The following is a 23,953-nucleotide window of genomic DNA, read 5'->3' as shown; positions in this document are numbered from 1 at the left end:
TCGCCCAGTGTCTGTCCTGCCTGGTATTTCCAAAATACTAGAACGGACTGTTCACAACCAGTTATACGGCTACCTTAACCAGTTCCGACTCCTCTCGCAATGCCAGTCAGGCTTCAGAAAGCGCCATTCTTGTGAGACTGCCCTGCATTTTGTAACTGAGGACTGGATTGAATCAATAGACAAAAAACAAAAAACCGGTGTGATCTTCTGTGACCTGTCCAGGGCCTTTGATACCCTAAACCATGACATCATGTTGAGTAAACTGAAAGCCTACGGTGTCGACGATGTGTCATGTAAATGGTTCACATCTTACTTAACTGGGAGGCTGCAGCGTACTTGTCTCAACTCAGCTTTGTCCGAAACATCTCATGTGACCTGTGGCGTTCCGCAGGGGTCCATTCTTGGACCCCTCCTTTTCATTGTGTACATCAATGATTTGCCAAACTGCATACGGTCATGTAAAGTAGCCATGTATGCAGACGATACCATTTTATACTTCGCACACAATAGAATACAAACAATACAGGAAACAATCCAGAAAGACTCTACCCGGCTAGTTCAGTGGTTTATCGCCAATAAGCTCTCTTTAAACCCTACCAAGTGTAAATCTATGCTGGTTGCCTCTCAAAGATCCAGAGCCTCTGACCAGCACTTACAACTTACTCTAGCTAATACAGACTTGGAACAAGTCGACACGTTTAAGTATCTAGGAGTTGTCATTGACAATGCCCTATTATGGAATGACCACTTTCTACTTGTCTCCAAGAAATTAGCTCGGACAATTGGAATTATGAAATGCCTCAGCCCATACTTGAACAGGCAAGCTATGCTGGTAATCTATAATACATTGTTTCTCCCCCACATTCAATACTGCAGCAGTGTCTGGGACCAGGGAGGTAAGGGGTGCTTAGATAAGCTCCAGAAGTTGCAGAACAGAGCAGGCAGGGTAGTGTTAGGGTGCGACCGCCACACTCCCAGCGCAACCGTTCTGAATTTACTAGGCTGGACCACTGTAGAGAGGCTCCACAAAAGAGCTAAGGCCGTCTTAATGTACAAAGCACTAAATGACCTATCACCACCACACATGTCCCAACTTTTCACAACTTCTGCCCATACCCATACACACAACACCCGTTTCAGCACACAGGGGGGGCTTCAACTTCCAAAGGCACGCCTAGAGTACAAGAAGAGATCGTTCTCTTTCTCTGGCGCGGTCCTATGGAACTCACTGCCACTACAAGTAAGAGATGCAACATCTATCGGTGCTTTCAAAACTATATATACAAGAGAACTCAACTAGTGTTTAAATTTCGGTTATCTCTTATGTAAATATATTTTTGGTTCACTCATTTATTAATATGATTTCACATTATGTCAACATTGATATGCAAATTCAACCTGATTTCATTTTATTCTATTCCATTATATTTTGTCACTAGTATATGATGTTAATTTATATATTTGGTAATATTATGTTTTGTTTGATATGTTATCTAAGTTACTTTGGTTTCATATCAATTTTACTTCACATTATGTATTGTTACTTGTTATTTTATGTAAAGAACTTTGTTTGGGGATTTCCCCCCCAGGGCTCATTGAAAAACGCCAGCTGGCGATATGACTCCCCTGGTAAAATAAAAATAAACAAACAAACAAACAAACGCTTTTTACTAGAGGCTGCGACAGCGCTGCGGCGCCTGAGCGATCAAGGATTAGAAAGATCGCTCAACGAATTCTATAGATAAAGAACGAATTATTTCTACATTTTGTGTGTTTTGTTGTCTTTTAGATCATACTTTTACATCATGCATCATATTCCAATTGTGAAATCAAGATTTACACCAGCCCGATTTTGGTCGCTGTACGGTCGCTCAGCGTTTGCCATCTATAGTCCATGGACCAGGTCCCTCAAAATAGAAATTTGGTACCAAACAGAGGGACAAAGGGAGACCTTCTTTTTTGAAAAGGTTGATTCCTCTACTTTATCATATTGCATGATAACGATGTCAAATATCCAGCTTTATAGGAATTATCACGTGATATAGTGACGTCACTCAATGCCATAGAACGTATGTAACCGCATAGAACCATATTTCATGGGTTTTTCTATACGTTTATATCATACAAAGACCTGTTAAGTATATTTGAAAACATTTTGGAAAACAGTTACGCAGATGTCTATAACAGTTGCCATGGAAACGGTGAAAAATAACATTTTCTCACAGGAACGCTGTTAAACAAGCCATTTCTGATGCTTATGAATTCCAGGCATCATCAAGACTTGGCCAAGGAAAGCTGCTCATGGAAGATGATTATCGTGGCTTATAATTAACTTTGGTTACTGCAGATAAAAACAAGAGTTCCACGACCTCATATCTCCATGAACAATTCTATTCATGCAAATGACTTACACATTTGCATAAGATATGCTTGGTCATAAACACCTTTATCTAACTTACATGTTGCAATATTGACAGTCCTATAATTTTCCAATTAGATGAATTATCGTGTTTTGCATTAATTATGCAAATTAGGAACTTTATTTGCATAATTGGTATCTGTTGATGCTCCACTTTCCATAAACTACATATGTTACATGTATTTGAGTCTGATAATGGAAAACACTGTACATATGGATTTTCCTCATTAGCTATGCAAATTAAGTCCCAATTAGCATAATTTGCACTTCATTGTGTATATCTCTATCTAAGCTACCTGCATACTAAATATCATGGAAATCCGTTGTTCCTTTGTTCAGTTATTCTCCTTAGAAGATTTTCACAAAAACGCCCTTGCAGTTTCAGAGGAAGCTGCTAGGGGGCCCAAACCTACACCACTTCTTTATTACATCACAAGCTATCTGCCACCCAAAAATCAAGACCACAGCACGTTCAGGTCAAAAGATACAAAAATTGCAGTTCTGCTGCAGTACCAAGGTCACATACCAGGGGGCCCAAAATCGACCTTAAATTTCGGCTTCACAACACCCGCCCACATCCCAAATATCATTGTAATCCATCAAGAGGTTCTTGAGTTATGCTGACGGGAGTGGTGCGGAAACACAAACATACACACACACACATACACACACACAGACAGACACACCCAAAACTATATCTCCATTTTTCATGGAGATAAAAATCCATGATAGCACTTGTCCCTCTCGGTGGTACCAAAAACCTATTTAGGCCATGGACTACTAGTGGAAAGGGGAGCTTAACGGCAAACCACGTCGCAATCCACGCGAGAGTTGATGGAACAGTAACGAACATTGGAGATAGTAAAATTACCATAAGGAGTCCGAAATGGGCTTTCTCTCCCGACAATCACTCAGTTATTGGAAGCACTGCGAACTTCAATCAATACACTTTATTCTTAAATCAATGACAGCTTTTAACCTATGTAACATCAACTAACATAATTCCACCCGGGTACATAATTCCGCCACCCTCAAAAGATGCGACCAAACAAATCTCCAACCCAACGTCCCCCAGTATAATGCACTACTGCGAACTTCAATCAATACAATTCATTCAAAATAAAATAACAACTATCAACCTGCGTATCTGCTAGTGCTACCGCTAGACAGGTTCTTGTGTAGAGTAGATTAATCGGCCGATGCGACCATCTTTATGTAAACTTACACAGCAATCTTTATTGACACAACAAAAGTACAGCGACTTTCGGTAGGTCTTCTACAACAAAAGTACAGCGACTTTCGTTAGGTCCTCTACAACTATGCATGGAAGTAATCACCTGGATACAAAGGAATTAACCTACGTACTAGTATATGAATACAATGATTAAGGTTAGACATCCAGGTAATAAGAAAAATGATAACGCCAAAAGTAATTACTCAAGCAACAGGATAAAATTTGAAACAGCTATGAGTTAAGTATATGAATTTAAGTATATAAATAATTAAACATGTTGAGTTAAACGCACTTATACCGCAGTTACTATTTCTAAGGTCAAAAACATTCTTCGATACTAGTGTATTTACCTATTCATCACTTACACTACTAGAGCCCGATGGAAGCGTAAATTTCGCGTCTATCATTTCACACTAACGCAACCCGGGGTAAGGTTCTCGCCGACTATCCAAGGCCTCTTTAAGGTCCGTTAGGGTGGATATAAAAGTGAGGTATACAAGTCCCAGGTCGAGACTTAGAATCTATCTTCTTCTTCTTCTCTTTTTCATCCTGACGGACGATCCATTTAGCGTCGATGGACTCGTCCGTGGGCGGCGAGTCCAGCTTTACTCTTGCAGTGTTTTCCACTTCTTAAACACTGTTCATGAGTTGAGCCCTTGGCGTGAACAAGAAGGCAGGGTATAGTGATGGCAGTTTGCCTTAGGACTACCACCACTCTCTCCACCATCCATCAGCAGGCAGGAGGCAGAACATATCCGACGTCCTGTCCAAGTTGGATGGCCTTATCCGTTGGCCGAACCAGTATGCAATGTAAACTCTGGAACGCCCTCACCGACACGCAGAGCCGGGTGCAGTTCGTCCGCCCTCTGCTGAGGCCGTTGACCGTCTACTATTCAACTATTTTAGAATCAATATGCGATTGCAAAATATGAATTTTCAATCAATCAGCCTTAATGACAGCTTACTTCTTTCCATCGAAAGGAGTATGCTTCTCGTAACTCCAACTGCAACTCCAACAAAACTCGCATGTCGAAGTTTAAAGTTGTGACAGGGTCGAAGCTGGTGTCATGTTTAACGGCACGACTCGAAAGTGGTTAGGCCATGTCGAGATATCCGTTAAAAAAATATGCTGTAAAATTCAAATTTAGGAAAATTGGATACTTATGTCGTATTCCAAATTCAATTCAAAAGAAGATGTGAAAGAACAAAAATGAAGAGAAAAATCTATTATTCGGTATACCATGCTCTGTGTGTTCAGTTTGTTCATCTTTCCTGACCACGAAGATTTCATAATCAAGCCAACCTTTTTTGCTAAACTTATTTTTTCAATTCGAAAAGAAACACACACAGATGGGTTTCAGCTTGATGTGACACCCTCCAGATATATTTTTCGCCAAAGGCGCGACATGCTCCCGCGGGAAATTTGTGACAAAATACAGACAAGTCATAGCTTGAGTTTTGGAGCCTAGTTTTGGGGAACGAGACATCGTCCGCTCTGCACCTCCCCCCCCCCCCCTGTGACGCCGGCACGGTACTCACACTCCACACATAGGTAAGTCTTCTTTCCAGTGTGTTCCAATACATAGTGTTGGATCAAGTTGGATTTCCGTGCAGCAGAATAGTCACACTGGTCACACTTGTAGGGGTTTTCCCCTGTATGAGTTCTCACATGTTGGGATAGGTTACAGATTTTAGCTGTCTTGTATCCACACTACTCACATACGTAGGGTTGCTCAGTAGTGTGTGTAGTGACACGGTGTCGGTTCAAGTTGGATCTAAACGCAGCAGAATAGTCACACAGGTCACACTTGTAGGGTTTTTCTCCAGTATGGATCCTCACATGTTGGACTAGGTTTGACCTGTTAGCTGTCTTGTATCCACACACTTCACATACGTAAGGTTTCTCACTAGTGTGTTTTGCTACATGGTGTTGGTCCAAGTTGGATTTCCGGGCTGCAGAATAGTCACACTGATCACACTTGTAGGGCTTTTCCCATGTATGAATTTTCACGTGTTGGGATAGGGTAGAGATGTGAGCTGTCTTGTATCCACACACCTCACACTTGTAGGGTTTTTCTCCAGTATGTTTTGCTTTTAGATGGTAGTCCAAAGCAGATTTAAACGCAGCAGAATAGTCACACTGGTCACACTTGTAGGGTTTTTCGCCAGTATGGATTCTCACATGTTGGACTAGGCGAGACCTTCGAGTTGTCTTGTATCCACACACTTCACATACGTAGTGATATTCACCAGTGTGTTTTGCTACATAGTGTTGGTTCAAGCTTGATTTCTGGGCTGCAGAATAGTCACACTGATCACACTTGTAGGGCATTTCCCCTGTATGAATTCTCACATGTTGGGATAGGTTAGAGATTTTAGCTGTCTTGTATCCACACACCTCACAAATGTTAAGATTTTCTCCAGTATGTTTTGCTTTTAAATGATAGTCCAAAGCAGGTTTAAAGGCAGCAGAATAGTCACACTGGTCACACTTGTAGGGTTTTTCTCCAGTATGGATTCTCACATGTTGGACTAGGTTAGACCTGTTAGTTGTCTTGTATCCACACACCTCACATATGTAGGGTTTCTCACTAGCGTGTTTAGTGACATGGTGTTGGTTCAAGTTGGATTTAAACGCAGAAGAATAGTCACACTGGTCACACTTGTAGGTTTTTTCTCCAGTATGGATTCTCACATGTTGGGATAGGTTACAGATTGTAGCTGTCTTGTATCCACACACCTCACATACGTAGGGTTGCTCAGTAGTGTGTTTAGTGACATGGTGTTGGTTCAAGTTGGATTTAAACGCAGAAGAATAGTCACACTGGTCACACTTGTAGGGTTTTTCTCCAGTATGGATTCTCACATGTTGGACTAGGTTTGACCTTTGAGTTGTCTTGTATCCACACACTTCACATATGTAAGGTTTCTCACTAGTGTGTTTTGCTACATGGTGTTGGTCCAAGTTGGATTTCTGTGCTGCAGAATAGTCACACTGGTCACACTTGTATGGTTTTTCGCCAGTATGGATTCTCACATGTTGGACTAGGCGAGACCTGTAAGCTGCCTTGAATCCACACACCTCACATACGTAGTGATACTCACCAGTGTGTTTTGCTACATAGTGTTGGTTCAAGCTTGATTTCTGGGCTGCAGAATAGTCACACTGGTCACACTTGTAGGGCATTTCCCCTGTATGAATTCTCACATGTTGGGATAGGTTAGAGATTTTAGCTGTCTTGTATCCACACACCTCACAAATGTTAAGATTTTCTCCAGTATGTTTTGCTTTTAAATGATAGTCCAAAGCAGGTTTAAAGGCAGCAGAATAGTCACACTGGTCACACTTGTAGAGTTTTTCTCCAGTATGGATTCTCACATGTTGGACTAGGCGAGACCTTTGAGTTGTCTTGTACCCACACACCTCGCATACGTAGGGTTTCTCACTAGTGTGTTTAGTAAAATGGTGATGGTTCAAGCTGGATTTCTGTGCTGCAGAATAGTCGCACTGGTCACACTTGTAGGGTTTTTCTCCAGTATGGATTCTCACATGTCGGGACAGGGCTGACCTTTGAGCTGCTCTGTATCCACACTCCCCACACATGTAAGGTTTTCCCCCAGTATGTTTTGTTCCGTGTTGTCCATAGATGCTGCTGGGATCTTCCATCGTTTGCTTTAATCTATTGGGAACAAAGATATGCAAATTTTGGTGAGAGTCATTATGCAACAACTTCTTCACAGACTTTTTTGACCCCTTGTGCCTAATATCATGAAATGACAAAAATAATAGAAAACACCTGTGACACGCACACAACGAAACTGAAGTAGTCAAACATTACTATGCCATTAGTCATGAGTAGCTGATTTGCAATGTTGATATCATTTGTACTAGTGGGCGTTTCCATTGTTTTGCTACTCTACTTCTTTACACTGCGATCTGAGAACCATGCGAATACATAGTTTTCCCTTATACTATGAAATCAAGTGCTCACAATAATACATGAGTTTACAGTAATTTGGATGAATTGACTACTTGATTGTTTAGATTACTTGCAGTTCCCTGTGAAATGAAGATCCCCGAAGTACTGTCACTAGAGTGATTATGATTATAAGAATCATGCATGTAAAAATGACGTTGACTTGTCGTTTGTATATATGTTATACATATGTGTGTGTACTGAAAATATAAACTAGAAACGGGTAACGTAATTCTCCCAAGTCAGCTCCTTTAGCTCTGCACTTTCTGTAACAAAATTGGCAATGGTTTGCTTATACCACAGATCAAGAAAACTTAAGCCATATAATTTTAACAGACGACGTTTTAATGGAGCTGGTAACGCATTCCTGTAAAGATTCATACGGATGTCGGTTGCGAGACATCGCCTCAGAACGTTACCAAAAAAAGCAAAAGCACGTGTCCCACAACGACAAATAAGCTGAAAATTGCAAACTTTCCATCGTACAAATACAGATAATCACTACATTTCTGGAGCAAATAGGCATCTGCAGATAGTCTACATATATCAGGGGATATCTTACCGTTACAAGTAGAGAGCATAACGTTATAACTGTGTTACAAAATGCAAATGAACCGTGGGAAAGTTAGGAGTATTTCTGTTAAGCCCCGGTTACATATTGCAAAACATGGCTCCCATCACCAGCCAACCAAGGCGGCAGGTCAGGAGCTGTCTGACCAGTTTTAGATTAATTTGACCCCCAAACACGCCCTAGCTACTACTGACCTACTCCCAACTACCAGCCAACCCATTCCCGACCTCCCGTCCACAGCCCAATGTTTTAAAGGTTTCAAAACATTCGTCTGGCGCAGCCGAACACCTCTGTATAACGTAGCCTCGCACATCCGTGACCTATTTCAATGACTGTATCTACCAGTTTTGCCAAGTTACTAGTATATTTGTTGATAAGGACCACAGGAAAGTAGCTGCACTTGTATATTGTTAAGTTAATTGTCGATCTGAACAAACTCAACCCCTAAGAGCCACACCTCGGGCACGTTAAAGAACCCACCGCACTTATCGAGAAGACTAAAGAGTGGATCAAACCTTACAGCCTGGGCCGGGTTCTCACATTAAATAGGTGATATTCACCTGTTATGTCAATCCTTCCACAAATGAAGTAAACCTCGAGCAATAAAACTATTACATTTTATAAAGGAATAGATTCTAAAATTCGTAACGTTACCTCCAGTGGTGGACTTTCCACGCCAGCCGCTTCAGAGAAATGGAGAAATGCGTCATCCGATCTCAGAAGCTAAAGTTACCAGTTGAAGGCGGTTGTGTTTTTAGTGAGGTCACCAATGACTTAGGACCAGATGACATACCAGCAGAGGCACTCAAAGCAGACCTAGTGAACTCAGTCAGCATGTTACACAGCCTGTTCAGTAGAATCTGGGAAGAGGAGCAGGTTCCAGCCGAGTGGAAGCAGGGTATACTGGTCAAACTTCCAAAGAAAGGGGATTTAAGCAACTGCAGTAACTACAGGGGGATTGTACTCTTATCAACAGCGGGGAAAGTTTTTAATAGAATTCTATTAGAAAGAATGAGGGACGCTGTGGATGTCAAGCTGAGAGACGAACAAGCAGGCTTCCGGAAGAGTAGATCCTGTGCCGACCAGATTGCCACCTTACGCATCATAATAGAGCAGTCTCTGGAATGGAACTCACCACTATACATTAACTTCATAGACTATGAAAAAGCCTTTGATAGTATAGACAGAGCCACTCTGTGGAAGATACTGCGACATTATGGGATACCGGAAAAGCTCATCTCTCTTATCCAGAACACTTACAGGGACATGAGCTGTAGGGTAACACATGCGGGGCAGTTAACGGAGAGCTTTGAGGTGAAGACAGGAGTTCGTCAGGGCTGCCTACTCTCGCCGCTTCTTTTCCTCCTGGTCATCGACTGGATCATGAAAGAAACTACGACCGGAAAGAGGAATGGGATTCAGTGGACACTCTGGACACAGCTTGAGGACCTAGATTTTGCCGACGACCTGGCACTCCTCTCACACAACCATATGCAGATGCAGGATAAAACAACTTGTTTAGACACAGTATCGGCGGGTACAGGACTCAAAATCAGTAAAAAGAAGACAGAACTCATGAGGATCAACACGACAAACAGCACACCAGTCATGTTTGGAGGGGAAGAGGTGAAGGAGACAGCATCCTTTGTGTACTTGGGTAGTGTGGTAGATAGGCAAGGGGGCACAGACAGAGACGTAATAGCCAGGTTAGGCAAAGCAAGGGCAGCGTTCGTCATGCTAAGGAAGGTCTGGGCCTCTAGAGGGATACGTAGAGCCACCAAACTCCGCATCTTCAACTCCAACATCAAGTCAGTCCTCCTCTATGGTTCCGAGACATGGAGAACAACTAAAGCCACACAGCACAAGATACAGACTTTCATCAACACCTGCCTGAGACGTATCTTCAAGATTAGGTGGTGGGACAGGGTCAGTAACCAGGAGCTGTGGGACAGGGCAGGACAAGAACCAGTTAGTGGCCAGATCCTCAGGAGGAAATGGTCATGGATTGGCCATACCCTTAGGAAACCGAGCTCCAGTGTCACCCAACAGGCCCTGACATGGAACCCACAGGGCAAAAGGAAGAGGGGGAGGCCTAGAAACAGCTGGAGGAGAGACACGGAGGACGAGATGAGGAGTATCAGCAGTAGCTGGCAGGACTTGAAAAAGAAGGCCCAGCGACGAGTCCAGTGGAGAAGCGTCATCGGTGGCCTATGCCCTGGCAGGGGCGAAGGGGGGGGGGGGGGGGCAAAGTACCAATGACTTAGCCTGGGTGCCATCCTCCGTAGTAACCGTCGACTCAATCTTTTCGTTTGCTAGCCACAGTTAATCCCAATCCGTGGTTAGCAAGCGAAAAGATTGAGCCAGCAGTTACTAAGGGGGATGGCACCCAGGCTAAGTTGTGTTTTTTGCGAGGTCACCAATGAGTGGCCTGTGTTTACACAATCTCTTACATCCGGAGCCAATTGGGGCCGGTTAGTCAGGCTAAACCAACATATCTTATTAATCATTCTCTTTATATATTCTATATAATGTAACAACGTTTCAATGGACCTGGTAACGCATTCCTGTAAAGGTTCATACGGATGTCTATAATGAAAGCTCATCTGTGTTGGTAGTAATCATAATACAATGTTAAACTTTCTTCCAACACTAAGGTATTCACGGACGGAATTTTCGACGACCACTGTCGCCTTCTTCAGGATCAATAATGACCAATCACTGCCGAACGTAAACTCGCGAGAGTTACGGACGTCGGATGTCGGTTGCGAGACATCGCCCCAGAACGTTGCCAAAAAGGCAAAGGCACGTGTCCAACAACGACAAATAAGCTGAAAGTTGCAACCTTTCCATCGCACAAACACAGATAATCACTTTATTTCTGGAGCAAATAGGCATCTGCAGATAGTCTACATATATTAAGGGATATCTGAACAACGTTACAAGTAGAGGAACATAACGTTATAACTGTGTTACAAAATGCAAATGAACCGTGGGAAAAGTTAGGAGTATTTCTGTTAAGCCCCGGTTACACATAGCCAAACATGGCTCCCGACCACCAGCCAACCAAGGCGATAGGTCCGGAGCAGTCTGACCAGTTTTAGATTAATTTGACCCCCAAACACACCCTGACCACTACTGACCTACTCCCAACTACCAGCCAACCCATTCCCAATGTTTGGACAATTTCAAAACGTGCTTTGAAAATTTCAAAACATTCAGCTGACACAGCCGAACACCTCTGTATAACGTAGCCTCACACATCCGTGACCTATTTCATTGACTGTATCTACCAGTTTGCCAAGTTACTAGTATATTTGTTGATAAGGACCACAGAAAAGTAGCTGCACTTGTATATTGTTAAGTTAATTGTCGATCTGAACAAACTCAACCACCAAGAGCCACACCTTGGGTACGTTAAAGAACCCACCGCACTTATCAAGAAGAGTAAAGAGTGGATCAAACCTTAGCCTGGGCCGGGTTCTCATCTTGAAAAGGTGATAGTCACCTGTTATGTCAATCCTTCCACAAATGTAGTAAATCTCTATAAAACTATTACATTTTCTAAAGGAATAGATTCTAAAATTCATAACGTTACCTCCAGTGGTGGACTGTCCACGCCAGCCGCTTCAAAGAAATGCGTCATCCGATCTCAGAAGCAACCGTTACAGTTGAAGGCGGTTGTGTTTTTAGTGAGGTCACCAATGACTTAGTCTGGGTGCCATCCTCCGTAGTAACTGTTGACTCAATCTTTTCGTTTGCTATCCATGGTTAATCATAATCCGCAAGCGAAAAGATTGAGCCAGTGGTTTCCACGGAGGAAGGCACCCAGGCTAGGTTGTGTTTTTTGCGAGGTCGCCAATGAGTGGCATGTGTTTACACAATCTCTTACATCCGGAGCCAATAGGGGCCAGTTAGTCAGGCTAAACCAGCATATCTAAATAATCATTCTCTTTATGTATTCTATATAATGTCCGTGGGCTTAAACTTATGTATAGAAGAAAAGTGCGCAACGATTAACAACATAAAGCATAGAGTGACTGCAGCTAAACATCGCACTAGTTGTCACTAAAGACACATGGAACTAGAATGGCAATATTTTCGAGAAAATGCAGGATATTCCCCTCCCGATAAGCAGTTGAGTGATATGAAGTCGCTGACTACTGTATGTAAATGCGTATATGTAGTAGGTGAATGTACATCTATGTGTATTCACTTGCCATGAAGGTGCCTTCAGTGTAAATGTGACAAAGTTGTAAAGAGCATTGTGAAAGATAATAATAGAATCGCGTGTTGTGGCGTTTGCGTTGAGGGAATGAGGAATTGTTTGATGTATACTAGTGTACAGTAGTATTGCTGGAAAGGGATGGATGGAAAGGGCTGCATTTTTGGCTGCGAAATTATCTGGAAGAAGAATTTGTAGGTTGTTGAGGGAGGCCTGGAGAAGAAGTGACGTCTGCTTGGAGAACTGGATCTGTTTTTCTTTGGAGGTCACATGGGCGCGTGTCAGGAAAGGTTGAGTTTCTGTTGAGTACATTGCATGGAGAAGGGGTGTTGGTGTGGAAGATCTGAAAATTAAAGATGGTAAGGATGGAAGTGTGGAAGGGATCGGACAGAGACCTGAAGCCACCACCTTATGGAACGCATGAGGAGTTCTACAGTATCGTTGTTGGGTGGTGAAGCTTCTGTCAGGGTGTGTGATATCGTGGAGAAGGAGAAGTGTAAGTTTGAAGGCCATGTGGACCATGTGGAGCAGGCCCGTGAAGACCTGGAGAAGAATGTCGATGTGGATGATGCGTGGGCGCAAATATTGGGTGATGTACAGGATGGTATGTGTGATGCCTCTAAAGTGGTCCTGGAGGAAGTGATAGGAAGGGAAGAGAGTCAGGATGATACAGAAGAAAAAATTCCTGAGTTTCCTGCATAATTATGCAAATGAGGTCCTCACTAGCATAAATCATGGCCAGATGAAGTCGCCTATGCTAAAGGTAGGTACATCTCAAATATGACATGTGTAGCTTGTACGGTAAGGAAAATAAGTTAACTAAAAAGGTGCGCTAAAAATCGGCATGAGAGGGGGCACTGCTCTGGGGTCACCCGTAATCAGTAACCTTCATTTAGTTTCAATTCCTAGTTTCATGACGGTACATGATTTACGTAAATCGACAACTGTACTCATGTAACACAGAAACTGATATCCCATTACGACGTTTCAGAATGCTTCCCCTGTAACGTTACGTGTGTTAGCGGTAGATCGCATGGGAAAATGAAAGAATGCAAAATCAAAACAGTCATGTCTTTATTTTCAGGGTTAATAAAGGGTTAATAAATTAAGTTAATAACTGAATGATTTCGTCTGTTTTCTTTGTGCTAGTGTTTCTGACTAAAAATACGCCCCTCGACTATGGTGGTGCGGTCCAGCTGGGCATTTCGCATAATTGCACAAGCCGGATACTAGCACAAAAACCGCTGACAAATGGGTGGTGCAGTAAAGCGGATTCTACTGTACTTGGATATGAAATACATTCATACTGTGCATAAGCCATTTCTTTACGCTTTTTACTAGAGGCTGCGACAGCGCTGCGGCGCCTGAGCGATCAAGGATTAACGTTGGGTAACCTAAATTCGGGATTTTTCCGATAATGGTTGACTGAAATCAATCTAGCAGAACAATAAACCATCCTTTTTTTCTATTATTCTGTCAGTATCATGTACTATCTTTGCACTAATCATATATATGGTAGATTTTGTCTCTAGTCGTGCTGACACCATAATATTTCAACTGAAAACTATCGTCCGCCGCACGCACAATGACGGTGCTGTCGGACAGGGGGGCACATTAATTCGGGAGAGAAGATTCGTCTTGAATATCTTACCGCTAATCACATTTTATACAGCAGCTATTCGTTCCATCCTTGGCTTGAGGAGAGTGCTATGGATATAGACGTGTCCAAGTAAAAAAAATACACGAAAAAACGGCCGTACCGCACGCATCAGGCCTTCGGGAACAACCCGTGTGTTGAGTCGGTAGAACGTCACTCAAAGTTCACCCCCACCGTCATGGAAATTTGTACATTATTCATCGGGGCGTTAGCTGGATGCCGTAGAAATGGTTATACTACTACGTCCATGTGTTTCTGCTTGTGCTAAGAGCAAACTTTGAGGAAAATATCGCCATCAGTCCACTATCACACACAACATTTAGACAAAAAAGTGTTCCTCGCAAACGTTTGTCGTCTGCCGAATAGCAAGATTCTGGGTAACGAATATGGCGGGAAAATTCACCGTAGTGCCGTAGCCATTGGTTGTAGCAACAAAGAGGCGTTTTGATGATTCATCACACTTAGAGTCCAGTTGTAGGTTAGCAAAAGAGATTCTAATAAGTTGTATTGTAAATAATTGTGTTTAGCAGGAAGCGGATGTGACATTTGTCTTATAAACCAGCGAACAACTATGTACATATAATTCTCCCACGAGGCCCTCAGACTGTGACAATAAGGGACGGAGAGTTTTTGACGTAGCCAACTTCTAATGCATGGTTATCGAAGCTTTTCAGACAGTGTTCCGAAGACGTTAGTCTGTCAAGTTTGCATTTCTAGCGGTATTACTGATGTTGCCTCTAACACATATACCAAAACACCCCGTTTTCGAAAAATCCCGAATTTAAGTACCCCGCGAATTTAGGTTACCCAACGTTAGAAGGATCGCTCAACGAATTCTATAGATAAAGAACGAATTATTTCCACATCTTGTGTGTTTTGTTGTCTTTTAGATCATACTTTTACATCATGCATCATATTCCAATTGTGAAATCAAGATTTACACCAGTCCGATTTTGGTCGCTGTACTGTCGCTCAGCGTTTGCCATCTATAGTCCATGGATCTGGTCCCTCAAAATAGCCATTTGGTACCAAACAGAGGGACAAAAGGAGACATTCTTTTTTGAAAAGGTTGATTCCTCTACTTTATCATATTGCATGATAACGATGGCAAATGTCCAGCTTTATAGGAATCATCACGTGATATAGTGACGTCACTCAATGCCATAGAACGGACAAAAAGGTCTATATTTAAGTTATTCAATTTGGTATCAATGCATATCAACCATATTTCATGGGTTTTTCTATACGTTTATATCATACAAAGACCTATTAAGTACATTTGAAAACATTTTGAAACACATTTACGTATATGTCTATAAGAGTTGCCATAGAAACGGTGAAAAATTACATTTTCTCACAGGAACGCTGTTAAACAAGCCATTTTTGATGCTTATGAATTCCAGGCATCATCAAGACTTGGCCAAGGAAAGCTGCTCATGGAAGATGATTATCGTGGCTTATAATTAACTTTGGTTACTGCAGATACAAAAAATCCATGATAGCACTTGTCCCTCTCGGTGGTACCAAAAACCTGTTTGGCCCATGGACTACTAGTGGAAAGGGGAGCTTAACGGCAAACCACGTCGCAATCCACGCGAGAGTTGATGGAACAGTAAGGAACATTGGAGATAGTAAAATAACCATAAGGAGTCCGAAATGGGCTTTCTCTCCTGACAATCACTCAGATCAAACTACATGCTAGTTATTGGAAGCACTGCGAACTTCAATCAATACACTTTATTCTTAAATCAATGACAGCTTTTAACCTATGTAACATCAACTAAGATAATTCCACCCGGGTACATAATTCCGCCACCATGAAAAGATGCGACCAAACAAATTTCCAACCCAACGCACCCCAGTATAATGCACTACTTTGAACTTATCAATACAATCAATACAATTCATTCAAAATCAATAACAACTATCAACCTGCGTATATGCTAGCGCTACCGCTAGACAGGTTCTTATGTAGAGTAGATTAATCGGCCGATGCGACCATCTTTATGTAAACTTATACAGCAATCTTTATTGACACAACAAAAGTACAGCGACTTTCGGTAGGTCTTCTACAACAAAAGTACAGCGACTTTCGTTAGGTCTTCTACAGCTATACATGCAAGCAATCACCTGGATAAAAAGGAATTAACCTACGTACTAGTATATGAATACAATGATTAAGGTTAGACATCCAGGTGATAAGAAAAATGATAACGCCAAAAATAATTACTCAAGCAACAGGATAAAATTTGAAACAGCTATGAGTTAAGTATATGAATTTAAGTATATGAATAATTAAACATGTCGAGTTTAACGTATCACTTATACCGCAGTTACTATTTCTAAGGTCAAAAACATTCTTCGATACTAGTGTATTTACCTATCATAGTCATCACATACACTACTAGAGCCCGATGGAAGCGTAAATTTCGCGTCTATCATTTCAAATGAACGCAACCCGGGGTAAGGTTCTCGCCGACTATCCAAGGCCTCTTTAAGGTCCGTTAGGGTGGATATAAAAGTGAGGTATACAAGTCCCAGGTCGAGACTTAGAATCAATCTTCGTCTTCTTCTCTTTTTCATCCTGACGGACGATCCGTTCAGCGTCGATGGACTCGTCCGTGGTAGCCTGAGTGCCAGCCTTTTTAGCTTCCGTCCGCTACCCAAGCTCCGCTGCGCTACCCAAGCTCCGCTGCCGGCCAAGCGAGGAGCGGAGCTTGGGTAGCGGACGGAAGCTAAAAAGGCTGGCACTCAGGCTACGTCCGTGGGCGGCGAGTCCAGCTTTACTCTTGCAGTGTTTTCCACTTCTTAAACACTGTTCTTGAGTTGAGCCCTTGGCTTGAACAAGAAGGCAGGGTATAGTGATGGCAGTTTGCCTTAGGACTACCACCACTCTCTCCCATCCATCAGCCGGGCAGGAGGCAGAACATATCCGACGTCCTGTCCAAGTTGGATGGCCTTATTCGTTGGCCGAACCAGTATGCAATGTAAACTCTGGAACGCCCTCACCGACACGCAGAGCCGGGTGCAGTTCGGCCGCCCTCTGCTGAGGCCGTTGACCGTCTACTATTCAACTATTTTAGAATCAATATGCGATTGCAAAATATAAATTTTCAATCAATCAGCCTTAATGACAGTTTACTACTTTCCATCGAAAGAAGTATGCTTTTCGTAACTCCAACATCCGGGAACTTGCATGTCGAAGTTTAAAGTTGTGACGGGGTCGAAGCTGGTGTCATGTTTAACGGCACGACTCGAAAGTGGTTAGGCCATGTCGATCCGTTAAAAAAAAATGTGCTGTAAAATTCAAATTTAGGAAAATTGGATACTTATGTCGTAATCCAAATTCAATTCCAAAGAAGAAGATGTGAAAGAACATAAATGAAGAGAAAAATCTATTATTCGGTATACCATGCTCTGTGTGTTCAGTTTTGTTCATCTTTCCTGACCACAAAGATTTCATAATTAAGCCAACCTTTTTTTGCTAACCTTATTTTTTTCAATTCGAAAAAAAAAACACCGATGGGTTTCAGCTAGATGCGACGCCCACCAGACCTATTTTTCGCCAAAGGCGCGACATGCTCCCGCGGGAAATTTGTGACAAAATACAGACAAGTCATTGGTTGAGTTTTGGAGCCTAGTTTTGGAGGACGGGACATCGTTCGCTCTGTACCCCCCCCCCCCCCCCGTGACGCCGGCACGGTACTCACACTTCACACATCTGTAAGTCTTCTTTCCAGTGTGTTCCAATACATAGTGTTGGATCAAGTTGGATTTCCGTGCGGCAGAATAGTCACACTGGTCACACTTGTAGGGTTTTCCCCTGTATGAGTTCTCACATGTTGGGATAGGTTACAGATTTTAGCTGTCTTGTATCCACACTGCTCACATATGTAGGCTTTTTCACCTGTGTGTTTAGTGAGATGGTGTTGGATCAAGCTGGATTTCTGCGTTGCAGAATAGTCACACCGGTCACACTTGTAGGGTTTTTCTCCAGTATGGATCCTCACATGTTGGGCTAGGTGAGACCTGTTAGATGTCTTGTATCCACACTCCTCACATATGTAGGGTTTCTCAGTAGTGTGTGCAGTGACATGGTGTTGGTCCAAGTGGGATTTCTGGGCTGCAGAATAGTCACACTGGTCACACTTGTAGGGTTTTTCTCCAGTATGGATCCTCACATGTTGGGCTAGGTGAGACCTTTGAGCTGCTCTGTATCCACACTCCCCACACATGTAGGGATTTTCCCCAGTATGCTTTGCTTTTCGATGGTAGTCCAAAGCAGATTTAAACGCAGCAGAATAGTCACACTTGTCACACTTGTAGGGTTTTTCTCCAGTATGGATTCTCACATGTTGGGCTAGGTGAGACCTTTGAGGTGTCTTGTATCCACACACCTCACATACATAGGGTTTCTCACTAGTGTGTTTAGTGACATGGTGTTGGTTCAAGTTGGATTGAAACGCAGCAGAATAGTCACACTGGTCACACTTGTAGGGTTTTTCTCCAGTATGGATTCTCACATGTTGGACTAGGTTTGACCTATTAGCTGTCTTGTATCCACACTCCTCACACACATAGGGTTTCTCACTAGCGTGTTTAGTGACATGGTGTTGGTTCAAGTTGGATTGAAACGCAGCAGAATAGTCACACTGGTCACACTTGAAGGGTTTTTCTCCAGTATGGATTCTCACATGTTGCACTAGGTTATACCTTTTAGCTGTCTTGTATCCACACTCCTCACATATGTAGGGTTTGTCACCAGTGTGTTTTGTTCCGTGTTGTCCATAGATGCTGCTGGGATCTTCCATCTTTTGCTTTAATCTATTGGGGAATGAAGATATGCAAATTTTGGTGTGAGTCATTATGCAACAACTTCTTCACAGACTTTTTGTCCCCTTGTGCCTAATATCATGAAATGACAAAAATAATAGAAAACACCTGTGACACGCACACAACGAAACTGAAGTAGTCAAACATTACTATGCCATTAGTCATGAGTAGCTGATTTGCAATGTTGATATCATTTGTAGTGGGCGTTTCCATTGTTTTGCTACTCTACTTCTTTACACTGCGATCTGAGAACCATGCGAATACATAGTTTTCCCTTATACTATGAAATCAAGTGCTCACAATAATGCATGAGTTTACAGTAATTTGGATGAATTGACTAATTGATTGTTTAGATTACTTGCAGTTCCCTGTGAAATGAAGATCCCCGAAATACTGTCACCAGAGTGATTATGATTCTAAGAATCATGCATGTAAAAATGACGCTGACTTGTCGTTTGTATATATGTTATACAAATGTGTGTGCACTGAAAATATAAACTAGAAACAGGTAACGTAATTCTCCCAAGTCAGCTCCTTTAGCTCTGCACTTTCTGTAACAAAATTGGCAATGGTTTGCTCATACCACTGATCAAGAAAACTTAAGCCATATAATTTTAACAGACGACGTTTTAATGGAGCTGGTAACGCATTCCTGTAAAGGTTCATACGGATGTCGGTTGCGAGACATCGCCTCAGAACGTTACCAAAAAAAGCAAAAGCACGTGTCCCACAACGACAAATAAGCGGCTGAAAATTGCAACCTTTCCATCGTACAAACACAGATAATCACTACATTTCTGGAGCAACTATGCATCTGCAGATGGTCTACATAACGTTATATCAGGGGATATCTGAACGACGTTGTAAGAAGAGGAACATATAACTGTGCGGGCAGCAAAATGCAAATGAACCGTGGGAAAGTTAGGAGTATTTCTGTTAAGCCCCGGTTACACATAGCAAAACATGGCTCCTGATCACCGGCCAACCAAGGCCGCAGGTCAGGAGCAGTCTGACCAGTTTAAGATTAATTTGACCCCTAAAACGCGCCCTGGCCACTACCGACCTACTCCCAACTACCAGCCAACCCATTCCCGACCTCCCGTCCACAGCCTTAAATTTTGAAAATTTCAAAACTTTCAGCTGACACAGCCGAACACCTCTGTATAACGTAGCCTCACACATCCGTGACCTATTTCAATGACTGTATCTACCAGTTTTGCCAAGTTACTAGCATGTTTGTCGATAAGGACCACAGGAGAGTAGCTACACTTGTATATTGTTAAGTTAATTGTCGATCTGAACAAACTCAACCAAAGAGCACGTTAAATAACCCACCGCACTAATCAGAAAGAGTAAAGGGCCCTCCCCATCAGTTCCCGGTGTGAGTGGATCAAACCTTACAGCCTGGGCCGGGTTCTCATCTTGAAAAGGTGATAGTCACCTGTTATGTCAATCCTTCCACAAATGAAGTAAACCTCGAGCAATAAAACTATTACATTTTATAAAGGAATAGATTCTAAAATTCGTAACGTTACCTCCAGTGGTGGACTGTCCACGCCAGCCGCTTCAAAGAAATGGAGAAATGCGTCATCCGATCTCAGAAGCTAACGTTACCAGTTGCAGGCGGTTGTGTTTTTAGTGAGGTCACCAGTGACTTAGCCTGGGTGCCATCCTCCGTACTAATCGTTGACTCAATCTTTTCGTTTGCTATCCACTGTTAATCCTAATCCATGGTTAGCAAGCGAAAAGATTGAGCCAGCGGTTACTAAGGGGGGTGGCACCCAGGCTAGGTTGTGTTTTTTGCGAGGTCACCAATGAGTGGCCTGTGTTTAGACAATCTCTCACATCCGATAGCTTATAGGGGCCGGTTAGTCAGGCTAAACCAACATATCTTATCAATCATTCTCTTTATATATTCTATATAATGTAACAACGTTTCAATGGACCTGGTAACGCATTCCTGTAAAGGTTCATACGGATGTCTATAATGAAAGCTCATCTGTGTTGGTAGTAATCATAATACAGTGCTAAACTTTCTTCCAACACTAAGGTATTCACGGATGGAATTTTCGACGACCACTGTCGCCTTCTTCAGGATCAATAATGACCAATCACTGCCGAACTTTAACTCGCGAGAGTTACGGACGTCGGATGTCGGTTGCAAGACATCGCCCCAGAACGTTGCCAAAAAGGCAAAAGCACGTGTCCCACAACGACAAATATGCTGAAAATTTCCATCTTTCCACCGCACAAACACAAATAATCTCTACATTTATGGAGCAACTATGCATCTGCAGATGGTCTACATATATCAGGGGATATCTTAACAACGTTACAAGTAGAGGAACATATAACTGTGCTGGCAGCAAAATGCAAATGAACCGTGGGAAAAGTTAGGAGTATTTCTGTTAAGCCCCAGTTACACATAGCAAAACATGGCTCCCGACCACCGGCCAACAGTCTGACCAGTTTTGATTAATTTGACCCCCAAACACGCCCTAGCCACTACTACTACTCCCAACTACCAGCCAACCCATTCCCGACCTCCCGTCCACAGCCCAATGTTTGAAAATTCCAAAACATTCGTCTGGCTCAGCCGAATACCTCTGTATAACGTAGCCTCGCACATCCGTGACCTATTTCAATGACTGTATCTACCAGTTTTGCCAAGTTACTAGTATATTTGTTGATAAGGACCACAGGAAAGTAGATGCACTTGTTTAAGTTAATTGTCGATCTGAACAAACTCAACCACTAAGAGCCACACCTCGGGCACGTTAAAGAACCCACCGCACTTATCAAGAAGAGTAAAGAGTGGATCAAACCTTACAGCCTGGGCCGGGTTCTCACATTAAATAGGTGATATTCACCTGTTATGTCAATCCTTCCACAAATGAAGTAAACCTTGAGCAATAAAACTATTACATTTTCTAAAGGAATAGATTCTAAAATTCGTAACGTTACCTCCAGTGGTGGACTGTCCACGCCAGCCGCTTCAAAGAAATGCGTCATCCGATCTCAGAAGCTAACGTTACCAGTTGTGTTTTTAGTGAGGTCACCAGTGACTTAGCCTGGGTGCCATCCTCCGTAGTAACCGTTGGCTCAATCTTTTCGTTTGCTATCCACGGTTAATCCTAATCCGTGGTTATCAAGCGAAAAGATTGAGCCAGCGGTTACTAAGGGGGGGGGGGGGCACCCAGGCTAAGTTGTGTTTTTTGCGAGGTCACCAATGAGTGGCCTGTGTTTGCATAAGCTCTCACATCCGATAGCTTATAGGGGCCGGTTAGTCAGGCTAAACCAACATATCTTATCAATCATTCTCTTTATATGTTCTATATAATGTCCGTGGGCTAATAATCAGCTTAAACTTACGTAAAGAAGAAGGGTACGTAACGATTAACAACATACAGCATAGAGTGGCTGTAACGTTACATCGGGCTAGTTGTCACAAATAACAAATGGAAACAGGAGGGCAGCTCAGTATAGACATTGCTACATAAATTGTTACATGAATCAAGTAGAAGATGAATGGAATTATATAACAGATTGTAAACTGTGTCATAAGGAAATCATTTTACTTTTGAAATGTTTCAAGACAAATTTCCATACTTCGAATATCTATTTGTAACAGATAGATTCATATTTTTGATGCGCTTAGACACTGAACTTGTGGTGAATAACGTTATTTGTAGCACTTCATCATACTCAGGTCAAAGTAAGATGCTTTAAAAGGTAAGGTAAAGGTACCATACAGTAGTCCAATAGCATTTATGAGGCCGTGGGGTTGTGTCTAGGGCACGGTATTGAAAGGTGGAGTCCAACTATATCCTTCCACCACCTTTTACCTCCCCAACAGAAGCCAGGTGCCTCTTAATGCCTAAATGTGCTTTAAAAATCATATTAGGAACAACTTTCTTTTTAAAACTCATTGGTCAAAGGTAGAATCATGGATGCTTGAAAACATACGGAAACCAAATTAGATTTCCTAATGAATCATCTAACGTGTTATTTTGTACTTCTGTTAAGTTTCCTGTTCAGTTCTGAAGTGTCTCTGAATGCTTTACAGTGTCCAACATTTTGCCACTACTGTAAAAGATCTCATTTGTTCATTCTTTCCTCTGGATGATTCAAAATAAACGGCAGGACAGTTGCACCAAGCTAGGGAAGATTCCCGGATAAGCGTTCAGCCTCAGGAATCCAGGATGAATGTACATGTAACATTTTCATCTGTGTTTAGCCCCAGTGTCTGTTGCAATGCACCATATAATGCTGTTTCAGAGTATATCCACTTCCGGGTTAATGCTGCTTCAAGGGGTCAGAAATGTTTACTCTACAAGCAGAGGTTGATGCTCAAAAAATGGGACATAGGATAAAAAGGTCACAATCTTCCCCACCAACCTCTGCTTGGAGTGTAAGAAATGTCAAGAGCTACAGACTATGAGACGGTGAACTTCAGTAAAAGGTAAAGCAGGCATCATCAATTGAGGTGAAGCATAAGTAGCTAGTGGTAGTGCAATGCGGCTTCGCCACGGCTCGTGTTTTTTGGCCAAGCACACCGGGTCACCCCTACTCTTCTCGATAAGTGTGTTGGGTTCTTTTACGTGCAGAGGTTTGACGCCCTAAAGCTCCTTTATACACGGGGCCGCCGTCTTTACGTCCCCATCCGATAGGACGATGCGCATCTTTTCCAGTCATGTCCAGGCCCGGGCGCGAACTCGGGCCGCTGGCTCCACGGAATTTGAACCAGATGTGGTGAGAGGCAGAGTGCGCAGACCTCTACACCACGCGGACACGACTTCAACCCACAGTCTGTCTCTTCAGGGGTGTCATCTACCAGACACAGAATTACTAACAGTTCCCTGTCGTGAATCTTACATTAAAGATACTGAACGTTTCGTTAAAACAGTTTCGTTCAACATAGGCGACCTAGTTCTTAGTCATCAGAGGTTTCACAGCATATATACATTGAGCGTCCAGGTCAGTTACATTGGAGTGTGTCAATACTCTGGATACCAAACAGGACTTTGTGAGAGGAGTAAA

The 23,953-nt window shown here is 42.6% G+C and overlaps 2 protein-coding genes across 2 annotated transcripts; both read right to left on the bottom strand.

The window, feature by feature from the left end:
- Positions 1–5,118: 5,118 nt before the first annotated feature.
- LOC136437184 (zinc finger protein 845-like) lies at positions 5,119–7,320 on the bottom strand. Its single transcript, XM_066431667.1, has 2 exons — positions 5,373–7,320; positions 5,119–5,306 (listed from the first exon to the last, which is right to left on the bottom strand). Exons 1-2 carry the CDS (start codon positions 7,318–7,320, stop codon positions 5,119–5,121), a joined length of 2,136 nt encoding a protein of 711 aa, XP_066287764.1.
- A 10,524-nt stretch (positions 7,321–17,844) lies between these two features.
- On the bottom strand, positions 17,845–18,891 carry LOC136437183 (zinc finger protein 502-like). Its single transcript, XM_066431665.1, has one exon. It carries the CDS (start codon positions 18,889–18,891, stop codon positions 17,845–17,847), a length of 1,047 nt encoding a protein of 348 aa, XP_066287762.1.
- Positions 18,892–23,953: the final 5,062 nt, after the last annotated feature.

Source organism: Branchiostoma lanceolatum, chromosome 6 (genome assembly GCF_035083965.1).
Source record: "Branchiostoma lanceolatum isolate klBraLanc5 chromosome 6, klBraLanc5.hap2, whole genome shotgun sequence".
Taxonomy (NCBI): Eukaryota; Metazoa; Chordata; class Leptocardii; order Amphioxiformes; family Branchiostomatidae; genus Branchiostoma; species Branchiostoma lanceolatum.
This window is presented reverse-complemented; position numbering and strand designations above follow the sequence as displayed.